Below are 13937 nucleotides of genomic sequence, written 5' to 3'. Positions count from 1 at the left end.
AGACAATTTGCACAATTTCCCACTTACCTTGTTAAACAACTTCCTGCTTGTATTTTCAGTTTTCTGTTTATATATTTTCCCTGAAAGGTTATATGGTTAAGCACCTTGCTTGAGGCGAGTTATCTCGCCGTCATTACACCTGAGCTTACAGTGTTTGTGTCTCAAGTAGCCTTTTATTCAACTATTCACTGTGGAGTCTGACTTCATTCAAAACACTCCAGCCATACATATCGGTTGTACACTTTCCAGTCCAAAAGCTTTCCTCTTCAACATTTAGGTCACACAACCACGTCTTCAAACAGTTCAATTGACAGGCAACCCCTGACAGCCACAGTTCATCCGATGAATTCTAATCGCACAACTTCAGAGGCTGCAATTAACACTAATTGTCAAATTGCAGCGGACCACCAAAGCGCCCAGCAGAATGTGTTTTGTCTGCGATATTGAATTCTCCTCATTCCTAGATTGTAGCGTCCAGGGTTTCAGCGGCCCATGGTAAGCAGTATAGTATGTGTGTGTGTGTGTGTGTGTGTGTGTGTGTGTCCACGCCTCCTGACTGGGTGAGCCGTTGATTTTTTTTACCCTGAGGTCAAGTGGATAGAGCGACAATCTCCCAAATGCAATTAGGAAGTGGCCGTCTTTCCTAGGAAGCCCACTGAGACTGTGATGAATGGCTCCAGCGGGTCTTTTCTTTAGCGTACTGTGAACCTGCTGTGACTGCGCCACTCAACAAATGCGGTGACACACACAAATACACACACACATGCGGCGTATAAAAACTAGGCTTTTGCAAAGAAATCAATGGAGATTTTCAGTTCTATACAGTTTGACTTTTTGGGGAAAGAAATCACGTGTTAACAAAGATTTAAAACGGATTATTATACCAACAACTGCAAAAGAATTTAATTCAAAACCCAAATATCATTACACACATAAAATTACGTTATCATAATTAATAATTAGTTGCCTAATTTGGAGCAAAGCATGCATTTATTTTTCTCTCAATGATATTATATTATTTGGATTATGCAATTATGACAACAAGGCCATGTAACTGAATGCTATGAAGTAACTGAATTCAATAAAATACTACATTCGACATCAATTGAAATCAATGTTATCCCTTCAAAAGGTTATTTCATAATCCTCGATAATTCTCCCAAAGAGCTGAAGTCATTAATAAATCTAGCCAGTTTATGAATGATGCCAGACGAACCTTTTTTCTCATTTGGATCTTTTGGAAAACTGATTTTTAAATAAAATTCAAACTGCCTTGTCATGATAATGCAAACATTTTCAGCGATAGGAGGTTGGTCCTCAAGTCTAAATTGTATTTCGACTGAGAAATTAGCATGGATGAAGCTGGAAGGACTGGAGCTCCAGAGCAAATGAAGACACATCGTTGTTTGCTCCTACAAAACCATGCGCTCCACCTGCCACTGAGGTATTTAGAGTTCATGCTGGAAATCAAATTACAAATTTTAATATAATGCTGTCTACCTGAAATACGAGGCTGTTGCATGAATCCAATTGAATAATTTGAACACCATGAAAAAACAGAGCAAAAGCTGTGTGTTGTGTGAGCTCAGGTACATCAAGTGTTTATTCATATTGCATATGCATGTATAAACGTGTGTGTTTATTGAGTATCTGTCTGGCAGTGGGATGAAGTTTAATCCAGTGATTTAAGTAAACAAGTGGAACAGGAGTGTGATCACTGGACCGGGGGAAGGAATCAGTGCTTAAAACCGCCCGATACTAGAAACTCCCTTTAATCAAGGTCTTACCGTTCTACTCACTACACACACACACACACACACACACACACACACACACACACACACACACACACACACACACACACATAAATACAGTTAAATCTTTACTTCTAATGCTCTACACAGAGACAGACATACGGGCACAGATGCAACAGATGGAGTCACAAACAGTATTTGATTAAGAAGAGGAATTACCATGATTGATTTCCTCTTTCTCTGTTGAGGCTTGACTGAGAAAGAGGGTTCACTGGGAGTATCTCAGTACACTCCCAAAAGTCACTCCCTATATTGTGTTGTGCAGGTCAGGGAATCACAATCCTAATGCAAGGGAATACACCCCATGGGAACAGCCCAAAGAGGACTCATGTTACGCACGTAGTATTTGCTCTTCATTCACAGATATAAATTGAAGGTGTCGTTCTTCGCCCTAATTTGCTTCCACTCATGTTACCCGTGGGGCACATTATTGGACAGCATGATGTATTCTTTCATGTTTATGCTGATGAGACACAATTGCACCTCTCCTTTAACCCAAAGGACTTAAGCAGCTTGTCTTTTTTACATAATTGTCTTCTTGGCAACAGGTGGGAGTCGCCCAAAACCTGCAGATGAAGAGAGCAATTTAAACCACAGGTCACGATCATTGACTCTTTATACTGTATACTTGGTCTTCCTGTTGTTTTAATGAGCATATTGGTGTAGTTATAGGGTGGGATTTTGAGATCAGGCCTGTAATTTCAAAATGGCTCTCCAGATTACAATGAGGGTTCACCCTCATGCTATTCAGCCCGTATGTCAGACTCGTATCTGAAAGAGAGGATTGTCGGTCATTACATTTTGGTACTGATTGCGAAATTATTGATGACTGGTTGATTGCTATAAAGTGTTAACCAACAGGTCTGAAGAATAACTAACAAAATATTGGATTGTGCTTGCTTGTGTACTGAGGAGTTTTAAATTGAACAGAGCTTGTTAATGTTTTTTGAAACACCTGCTGTTGCTGCTTTGCTAGAAAGTGTTGTGAAAGAGGTGCATGAGAATCCATCTATGTTGAGAAGCAACGTTTCTAGTTGTGGTGTTAAACTCGACGAAGCAAAAATCCATGATGTTTTCTTTAAAAAAAACCTTTGCTGGTGGCATATTGGCCAAAAGATTAGAATTCACTTCATCCATTCACCACAACACGGGAAAAAACCTGTTCCCTCAGATTGAAGCTGCTGAGACGCAAACTAAGTGGAGGGAAATAAACTGTGCATGTGTCTGCACATTTGCTGCCACAGCTGGAATCCATCTGAAATATCTGTCATTTCTATTTACATATACATTGGCACATGACCTTCCTCCTCTTCATCTCTCACTCTCCCTCCTTCCTCCGCTCCACGAGTCGGTTGCGTTCTCCTGTAAAATGCGATCCAGAAAAATGAGTTTGCCACAACAAATGGAGCGGAAAATGGATTTGCATCCATCCGCCAACTGCTAAGTGGAAGTACCTTTTACTGCTCCTCGACACCAAGTAAACGTTAATGTATAAGGGCTCCTATATTAGAATCATTTTCAAACCACATCCCTCTGCCTTTGGTCAGCTCTAAGACCAAATATGCTCAGTTTGTTAGTAGACCATGCTTATTGCTTATTCTCATTGCCTGCCGCAGACATATTTGCAACCATTTCATCGTGATAACAGACCTTAAGCAACATTAAAGGGGCCCTGCGCAGTGGCCTGGCCTCTAGACAGTTGGTTGGGGATCAACACCTGACGCCCCTCGTGCTCGACAACATCATCATTTTAACCAAGGAAGTCACACAGAGAAAATAAAGGAGTTGGCTGGGTTATTGAGACAAGGAAAGGACAGAGGTGGAGAGAAGACAGTGGTGAGAGGGTTTCAGCCAGCAAGGAGACGCAAGCTTTTGGTTGCCGCTGTGTCCTGATACGTTCTAAGAGACATCAGAGATATCAGCCAACACAGGGTCACAGCCTTTTGTTCACTGGGCGAAGAGATTTTTCCAAATCCCTGAAATGAACACTCGTGCAGGGGGATAAACTCCACAGACGAATCAAGACCCACAGCTTGATCTACACACAGGTACGCGCGCACACACACGCTAGGCAGACGCCGTGCTCTCAGTGCGTACGGCAGAGCACTGTGCAGACCGGATCTTTTGTTGAGCTGGCACAGTCTGACACGTATCAGAAATTAGTTTCCTCCACACTACACCGCAGGAGCTGTGTATTGTGTTTATTCTGAGAGCACCTCATGCTGACAAAGATCACCGTGTCCATAAATAAGACGCAGGCTTACATTCAAAGTGTGCTCAAGCTGTTGGTAAGCTGTGCTAAAAATATATATATATATAAATGTATGTATTTATATTGTAGAATTCATATCATTATTCTGTGATATTTGTGTCTCCACGTTTCTTTGAATGTCACCACAATGTTTTGGTTTGTGTTTTGTTTGAATTTTCTCCCAACTCACTGATTAGCATTTGGTTTTGGTGGATATAACACATTGAAAACTCTGCTTTCATTTCTGCCACAAAAGGAGAATAAGACATTTTTAGAGACATTCTTACACATTGTACCCGATGAAGAATTTGAACACGAATCCCTGCTTAAGATATGAAATACTGCAGAGGATTAAAATACAGATGTCCTCTTTGTTACTGCAGAGTAAAAGCTCCCATAATGTACTCATGTGTCCGTGTCCTTTCAGGGGAGATTTGTGCCTTTAAGATCTACGGTGAGGAGGCTCCGTTTGACGCTGTGGTGTTGAATCGCACATCAGGAGAGGGGATCCTGCAGGCCAGTGGCCCTGTGGACTGTGAGAGCCAGAAGGAATACACCTTCATAATCCAGGCCTACGACTGTGGGGCCGGACCCTCCGGGGCCGACTGGAAGAAATCCCACAAGTGAGTCAATCAGTGTTTTTGTGGGTGTATTTGGACACCTGTCAAAAAGACAGAACTAGTCAATCATTATTTTTTGTGCGTTTTTTTCCCCCCAACAATGGCTTTCTGTGTTCTGTCCTGCTGTACATGGTATTCAATACAGTATGAGCTTGACAGTCATAAAAATAATTGGTCTTGCAAAAAACAATTTGTGTCTGTCTGAATCTTAAAATGTTTAAATTGTAAATGCGTTTTGTGTTAATATGAAGTCACAAAAGTGTTCCTTTAACTCTTTTACGACATTGTATTTTTTTGCGTTGTGACCTTATCAACACTTCCCCGATCAACTGATTGACGGTTTTGTTCCTCAAAAACTGTCTTCTTGCTGTCTAAACAAAAATGGCAATTATCAGACCCTGTATTGAAGCTGTCAAACGCTGCATTTTTTTTATTTATCTTTGCATGATTCACTATTTGAGTAATTCTAAATTAAAGTGGACGGACACAGACATGATATACAAAACAATATCTCTAAAGTTACATTGGCCCGTGCATAAATTACATTAGTTGTAAAAAGAAATTCTGACAACAAATGAAAAACTTTCAGAAGTTGAGCCTCACAAAGACTATTACAGAGTACATTACACAAATGTTTAATGATGTGTTTCCTACCAGCTTTACACAAATCAATATTTAAAGGCTGGAATCTACAAAAAAAAGATGTGACGCTCACTTATCTTGAATCATTTTCAACCAAGTTTGAAAGCAATCTGTTCATTAGTGGTTTTAGGACGCTGCTTTAGAGAGGACTGGGATGGAGGATACATCGGAAAATATGATTTCTGAATGTGTCATCTTGTGCATGGATTACAACTAATCCTCCATTGTGTTACTGTACAATAAACCTTCGCTTTCAATGGATTTGAAGATCAGGTGTTTATTACAAAAATAGTAACCATTATAATTTCCACAGCCCGCTCAAAATGGTGAGAAAAAGTACCATAAATCTGTTAGATTTTGTCTCTATCTATTTTCCCCAAGATCACGGCAGCATTGACAGCTGAGAGTTGCGGTTTTGTTCTCAGGATATGCTCCCCTAATGGCCCAGCAATATTAACTGTGTGTGTGTGTGTGTGTGTGTGTGTGAGATGGACAGACAGGCAGAATGGCACCGACAGCAGCCAATCAAACCCTCCGGTCCTTCCGTCGGAGACTTTGGAAATAGAGTGCTGCAGGGTTGGCACTAAAAGAGGAAGAGAGAGAAGGATAGATTTATCAGCTCAGGGATCTGTGATGCATTTCACCAGTGGATGATGAATGACTAGAAGTGTACGTGTGTGAAAGTGTGACATTATCATAGCATGACATTCTAAATAGGCCTCATTAAGCTAATGCCATTAATTAGCCAGATGTGCTTCTTCAGATGCACCACAAGTTGCTGTCAGTGAAGGTCACCAGGAGAGAACATTTCATGACATGATCTGAATTATTGCTCAATTTTATACTTAATGTGCACAAATGTTGAATCAGTATGTAGTTAATTTTTTTTTTAGATTCTGTGTTTTCATCAGACTAGGGGGGAAGGAGGTAGGGATTTAGCTTTTCATTCACTTGTGTTATATATATATACAGTATATATATATATATATATATATATATATATATATATACACACACTTTATGTGATGTAATGCCTTTACCTACAACTCTAAGTCATCTCGTCAGTTTTACTTCATTTTGGGTTGTAAATTCTTTCCACGGAAGAGCAATAAATGGTCATTGCACCGAACCGGATCAATTTCTACTCCTCATCTTTAAAACAACACGCGTCAAGATATCCAGCTCAGCCACCGGAAGTAGCTGATCAGGGAGTAAAGGGACCAACTGAAAAGGCTTCTACAATTAGTCAAACAAACTGTTTCAGGAAGAATCTCTTCTCTCTACAATTATTAGAACTGTTTCCTCTCCCGCTCTTCTCCATAAACCGAACCACTCTAAAGACAAATTCATTTTAATCATCTCTAATTACTTGACGATTGATGCTTTTTTCCTTCTCTCAACTCTCCCATCCTCCATCCATCTTTTATTTCCCTCTGTTCTTGTTTGTCCCTTTTAACAATCAATCATTTGTGCTCTACTGTCTTTGCGTCCTGCCTCCCTTCTCCCTCGTCCTTCCATCCTTCCTCCACTCAGGGCGGTGGTTCACATTCAGGTTGATGATGTCAATGAGTTTTGCCCCGTATTTCGGGAACCCCTTTACAAGGCATCGGTAACTGAGGGCAAAATCTACGACAGCATTTTGCAGGTATTTAAATGTTATATATTAGTATAATTTAGATAGCTCTGTTAGATTTCCTATGATTGTTTTAATGTTACAATTAATCAGATTAATTTAATAGTTTAATAATTCCACAACAAAAAAAATCTGTTGGTACATTTTTTGGATGTTGGTCTATTTACTGTTGGTCATGAACTGGGGGTAAATGTAGTGTTATAATTTGCAGGTGGAAGCTTGGGACCAAGACTGTTCACCACAGTACAGCCAGATCTGCAACTATGAGATTGTGACTGCCGGGACTCCATTTGCAATAGACCGCAATGGTAAGTGTGTGTGTGCATTTATGTGTGTGTTGCATCTGGTTTGGCTGAATGAGACACGAGACTGTAGTTATAAATGATGTGATTAGTTGGGAAGTATGTGACACAGTGAGAGGGGAAACTAGGACAGCACAACGAGAGTCAGTCCGCCTGCCTGCAGGCCTTATTCTTAGGAAGTTTTCATAAAAGTTAAGTACTTTGAAGGGCCACTAATCATGTGTCAGACACATACACACACTTGATTGTACAGAAGGTCAAGAGTTCTCTCAGAGCATTAATATAGCAGCAAACGGCTATTTTGCTAAGATATGGTGGAGTGATGTCTACCGGATTGGACAAAGAGGTCCCTCTCCCTCTGTTTGTGTTGTAATCGAGGTTCTCTGTGCTTTGATGTGTGCACCTTTTAGTGCACGTTACGGCATGTCATTAAAGGATTATTTACTTCATACACAAGGTCTAAAAAAGCACAGACAGAATGATAAATGTATCTGTGAAAGCAAAAATACATTTTGAAGTCTCTACTGAAGGTAACGAGTCCTTGGTATGCTCCCAAGCTACCTGTGTGTCCATCATGCAGAAACATGTCGGACCATGCTCCTCCTCTCCTACTTCTAAATGCGCCTTGTGCCAAATGCCAGAGCGCAAATGGGAAGAGGGGCCTTTATTTACCCTGCACCCTCATCGTGGATTGTGTTGCAGAAAGATGTAAACCTTAAGGAACTGATACAACTTACTACTTTCAAATCTAAAATGAAGGAAATAGAGGCACGTTCCCAAAAATGTTTTTTCTTAAAAGAACCCGGTTACGTCACTGTCTCTTCAACATGTAGTTTTTTTGGTTTGTGTTTCTAATGTGTGCTGTCTTGACTAGGACTCCCTTGATAAAGAGATTTTTTATTTCTGGTTAAATAAAGTATAAATTAAAAAAAAGAAAAATTGACTTGACAAATATAAATCTTGAGATGAATCATGGAGGAAACATTGAATAGACCAACATACTACAATTTAAATTCAAGGTGTAGAGGGCAGAACGATCAACATTTATTTTTTTATTTATAAACTGATTAATTTAAGGAGGAGGTACTGCGCCAGTCTTCTTTTTATGGACGTGCACTAAACGAAAGATGTGTATATATATATATATATTAGTAAGAAGCAGTTGGATAGCTGTGGCTTATTTTTCTTTCTATCGCATTAATGTTTGATCCTTGAAGTAGCTTTTTCATCAGTGCATATTGTAGCTCAAAAGTAACACACCAAAGATGCATCTTCAATTTTGACAGCTTTTACTATTCTTTTTTGTTTTCTTTTGTTCATTTGTGGCTCCAGACATGTCGCCGTCTATCGGGGGGAGAGTGCTTTATTTCTGATTGAGAGCTATTCTGAGCCCATCTGTCTAAATCAAATTTCACCTTTTGGATTTGCGGTGCATCCTCGCTGAGCTTCCGCACTCACGTCGTGCTGATTTGAGTGCAGCGTAATCTAGACTGACGACACACTGGAGGGCTTTGGCTGTGTATACGTGTGTTGAATTGTACCAATAGTTCAGACACCAGGGCACATCTTTATTGTTTCTTAACTAAGTCTTTTTCCTTATCTCTCCGATAAGAAGATAACAGAAGTAAAGTGAGTCAATACATTACACTGCAGTTTGAATATCTGATTAAAGTCGACGAGTGGCAATAAACAAATTAAGCTCTAGTGAAACATTCCGTTGCTATGTTTGGATTACATATATTGTATATACATATATTACATATATAATACACATGTATTGCCCGCACCAAACATAAAATAATGCTCTGTCCATCGTATTGGTAGACAAAATTATATATTTTTAAATTCTCTTGGATTGGTCATTGTTGTTTTTTCAATGGAGACACACCTTTGTTTCAGGAAGCCTTCTCATCCTCACATTGACCCTTCATATTTACCATATGGAGGCTGAGCAGCTCATATTAGTGGAACATAATTCAATTAATACCATGTTAAAACTCTAGTGAGTACTGCAGCATTTTCGCTAACATCCTCCTGTTTTACCTTTTTTTTCTGTGTGAGGGAATGCATTTTGTAACCTCAGTACCAGTAAGCAGTGAGGGGAGTTAAACTTAAGAAATCCCCCCCCCAAAAGGCACAAAACTCATTACGCAACTGTTTTCTGTTGAGTAATACTCCCAGTGACAAATTGAACTTTATCTAATTGGTGTCGCTTTGATTATTATTTGGAGATTAATTAAATCCTAACACAGGTGGTCACAAACCCCCAGAGAGGGAGACTGTTAAAGTGGAGTAAAATGTGTTTTTAAACGGAAATATCATTTTACCTGTCAAAAAGTGTCATGTGGCTGAAATCGAATACTTTAACTGTTACTTTGTTTACACCAAATGTGGTTTAATAGTGACTGTGGGAGAGGCTTGTTTCACTCTGGCCCCCTCACTTTTCATCCTTTGACCTTTTTAGATCTTCTCTCCTCTTCTTTTCTGCTCTGCTCTGAACTGATCACGGCCACTCCTCTCCTCTGGCCTCCACTCTTTTTGATTTCCTATCATTTTTTCTGCTCTTAATGTCTGACAGAAACCAGAGTGACAGCCATGCCGGAAGATGCAAACAACAAAAATAGCTTCAGTTGTCGTCACAGGTCCTTCGATGGGACCGTCTATGACTGAACACAAGATTGCAATGAAGCTTGCGGTTTATCTTTAGGAACATCTGTGACCCTCTCACATACAAATGATGTGTTTAATCATTAACTGGAACATAGTTGAGTCTTTTTTTCCTTTCTGCTTTGATGTTCTTTGCGATGTACAGCATTGGTTTCAACCAGCAGTTCACTCGGTTTAAAGAGAATATCACCTGCACTGTTGCATTGTTCAAATTGAGGTCGATCCGTGAAACATACCGTAGGATTGTTGCAAGCCGCCTTCCTGGGGTGTAATCCCTAGTGAATCGATATAGCCGTAACCATTTTTTTCACACTCGCGGGACCGGGCTCATCCAATATATAAAATGGCAAATAATCAATGAAATACACAGGAGTCTCTGTCAGTGTTTGTTTGTGTGTCTTTTGTCTGCTTCTGACTAATAGCCGACCCAAAGCGTGGTGGCTACAGTTCAGTAGTCCTCACTCCACCTGAGGCAGCTCCCTCCAAGCCAGAGTAGAAGGTTACTGCACCTTATTCTGAACTTTGGATTCAACTTGTCTAACAAAAACAGCTCACATGCCATAATTACCAGACACCCCTCAGCCTTCCCTCCCTGTTCTTTAGGTGAATACATTATTGTAATTTTACATTGATTGTTTACAGAGGCTCAGATTTTCAAGTGCAACACAAGATTACTACTAAGTTTCCGGTAAAAGGCTTCAATAATATTCCAATAGTTATTTTTGTTTTTCAGTAGCACTTCTTTTTTTAATGCAAAGTAGATTTCAATTACTGCTCAGTGAGAAGTGTTTCTTACTTTATTATTGTGGAATAAGCATAACCACTCTTCACTTTATCATTGAATCATATTTATTCTTTGCATGTGTGTCCTCTAGGAAACATCAGAAACACGGAGCGGCTGAGCTATGACAAGCAGCAGAGCTACAAGATTATGGTGACGGCCTTTGACTGTGGTCAGAAGAGAGCAAAGGAGGATGTGGCTGTGCATATTGATGTCAAGCCTGTCTGCAAACCCGGATGGCAAGGTCAGAGCCAAAGAAAACGACACTTAAATATCTTCAAAATTGATTTAGCATGTAATATTTTACAATGTACTTATGTCTATGCTGGTATAAAGTACACTGATATTGTTTAGCCATAGCTATACTACCAAAACTGAAGCATACAGTGCAGCATTTTGGCATATCCTTTCCACTGAGGGAATTCTATCTCATTTTAGAATGAAGGTCTCTTGAGGAAATCAGAAGACCTGAACAAAAAAACCTCTAGAGGGAAAGTTGACTCGAGTGTGTGTTTTTTCCCTCCTCTAACATTGCTGTGGCTCGGCATTGGAGCCAGCCCGTCTCCCCTGCCGCCTCACCTGTCAGCGCTGACAGCATCTCACGAGTCAAGCTCACAAAGGAATGAAAGAGGGAGACAGAGAGAGATAAGAGGGGGAAAGGAGGAAGAAAGTGATCAGAGCCTGTAAAAACACTCAACCCGGGGAGGGGGGGGGGACTAGAGACAATTAAAATGTCTGAGTGATGGAGGGAGCCTAATAACTAAGATCTGTGTATATTTGCTATTCGGAAGCAAATAGAAGGGAAATGTGCAGATCCAGTTGGTGCTACGGGTCTATCGACTCACCGTTACAATCACAAAGGGATACTTTCTGTCCAGCTGACATCCTCATCAATGATTCTTTGCGGTTTTGGCTCATAAAAAAGGCTGCAGTGCATAATCCTGTTATAAAACCATTGACCCATAGCAGCTCAATGCCTTGCATAAAACATCAAGTCATTTGTACACAACCGTGTTTATTGTCTGTGTGTAAAGCTCAGCAGCAGCTCTCTTTTTGAAGAAGGTTCCCAGGCATAAACAAAGGCTAAATACGTCTTGCTCCATCTCACCTCTTACTTCTGCTCACCTACCTGATGGCGGTTTGCTTCTCTTTTGTCTCAGGAGTCATGACATCATACTCTGTAGGCTTTGTTAGAGTTGCCAGGTGTCCACCTACACACACAAACACACACTCCAGTACACAGTGATGCTTGTGAATCCCTTTCACCAACGCAATTCAAAGAATATCGTAGACTCGGGGTAATTAAAGTATAACACCTGGCAACAGGACTAGCAGTTACAAGGAGGTCAACACGTATTTCTGCCTCGCCTGTCATGTGACTGGCCATTTCTCCTCTTCCTTTCCGTCTCCTTTTGACTGGACAAAGGCCAAGTAATCACTTTCAAAAGCTTAAACCTGATAGCTGTCCTTCAGTGAAGATCCACATGCTCACTATGAAAAAAAAACACAACAATTATTTTTCTGTGGAAACCCCTAACAGCAGAAAAAGGCAACAATGTTGTTGTCCCACCACAATGAAACCACCACCAACGAGGAACCGATGCTTGAATATCTCAGTAATATCATATTACTAAAGTTAGAAAGCTGAGAGAAGAACAGTTTAAGTCAAATGTTACTTGACAGCTAAAATTAATATGAGAGCTATCTATATTTTGATTTCACATATGTTAAGAATGACAGAATATGTGGTTTTTGTTTGCTATGTAATACCAGGTTACCTCTGCTGGTAACATGTTACGGCACTAACATAACTAACTGTATTTCTTTAAGGTTGGAGCAAGCGGGTGGACTATGAGCCAGGGACGGGAAGCAGGCCGCTGTTTCCCAAGATGCGCATTGAAACGTGTGGAGGTCCTCTGTCTGGCGTGAAGGTGATGTTAGAACTACAGACCAATCACATTGGGAAGGGCTGTGATCGGGAAACGTACTCTGAGAAGTCTCTGCAAAAACTCTGTGGTAAGTAGAGAAAAAGAAGAAAAAGAGAGAAAAGACGTTATTTTAAGAAGTAAAAGTAGAAATTCCAGAGTGCCATTTCAGTTCTAGAGACTAATTAAAGTAATTGTTTAATTTAAAAAAAAATTCCAAAGCACCAGTTATACTTTACTCACCATTGTATAACGATACTGTTTGATAGAATGTACAAACTTGATATTGAAAAAATATATTTATTGTGCAAAATTTGCAATTCTTTTTTACGCCCTTCACCTTATTCAAACTTTCCATTTGTCTTGTCACACGAGCTGGCAATTTACACACGAGTTATTAAACAAATGATTGCCAAAAAAAACAACTTTTAATTCAATTTCCATTTGATTCAATTACTCACTGTGTTGTGTGACATGAGCCAGCAATGTCAGATATATTCTTCATTTCTAAACATTCATTCTGACACGCTCATATGACAGGACATCATAAACGGACTTCTGGTCCTCAGAGATATCCCATAGGAAAATAAAGCTCCACAGAACTAGTTTCTGTGCAGGTTGATACGGCCCTTGACAGCGTTGCATCATGTGACTGACTCATCCAGGTGCAGCATCAGGCAGCACTGACCTCCTTCCTGGCCCCAGCCCCGCCACAAACTGGACGGCGTCTCTGCTGACAGACAGCAGCCGCGACAGCGACCTCATCTACAGATTTGACGGTCATCAGGCTGCTAATGTTCCCGATCACGTGGTGCCCCAGAACCTGACAGACCAGTTCACCATAGCAACATGGATGAAACACGGGCCCAGTCCGGGACTCAGAGCCGAGAAGGAAACCTTACTGTGTAACTCTGACAAAACTGGTGAGGAAAATGTGTCTCTCGTCCTCCGTAGAGAATGTCAAAAGAGAATGACAGATTGACAATGAGTTTACATTAATTATCCTATACTTCAGAGTTCAACTTGATTCGTACATCACTTACACTGAGACATTTTACACTTTCCTAGCATTCTGTGTGTTAGAAGCTAACTATGAACATAAAATGATTAAAAAAAACATCCGTTCAAAATCTAACAAGACAAATAATCCCATACTGAGGCCCACAATGGGAAGTGTCTAAGAAACTTTTTCCCCACTGCATCTCCAAACTGCCTCAACTGTGTAATTAAGCAAGCCATCTGCACATTGCATGCTTTCAAAATACTCTCACAGATGGCTTATTAGCTCACAAGATGTGTGGT

The 13937-nt window shown here is 40.3% G+C and overlaps 1 protein-coding gene across 2 annotated transcripts in view; it reads left to right on the top strand.

The window, feature by feature from the left end:
- Positions 1 to 13937, top strand: part of clstn2a (calsyntenin 2a) — a 96064-nt gene that overhangs the window by 59134 nt on the left and 22993 nt on the right. For both annotated transcript variants that reach the window (XM_037458760.2, XM_037458759.2), the window contains exons 3-8: positions 4493 to 4688; positions 6861 to 6972; positions 7172 to 7268; positions 10805 to 10954; positions 12541 to 12726; positions 13301 to 13558. In XM_037458760.2, coding sequence (XP_037314657.2) covers positions 4493 to 4688; positions 6861 to 6972; positions 7172 to 7268; positions 10805 to 10954; positions 12541 to 12726; positions 13301 to 13558 — 999 coding nt within the window. The remainder of the gene's footprint in view (positions 1 to 4492; positions 4689 to 6860; positions 6973 to 7171; positions 7269 to 10804; positions 10955 to 12540; positions 12727 to 13300; positions 13559 to 13937) is intronic.

The sequence above is a fragment of the Pungitius pungitius genome, chromosome 15, assembly GCF_949316345.1.
Source record: "Pungitius pungitius chromosome 15, fPunPun2.1, whole genome shotgun sequence".
NCBI classification, from domain to species: domain Eukaryota; kingdom Metazoa; phylum Chordata; class Actinopteri; order Perciformes; family Gasterosteidae; genus Pungitius; species Pungitius pungitius.
This window is presented reverse-complemented; position numbering and strand designations above follow the sequence as displayed.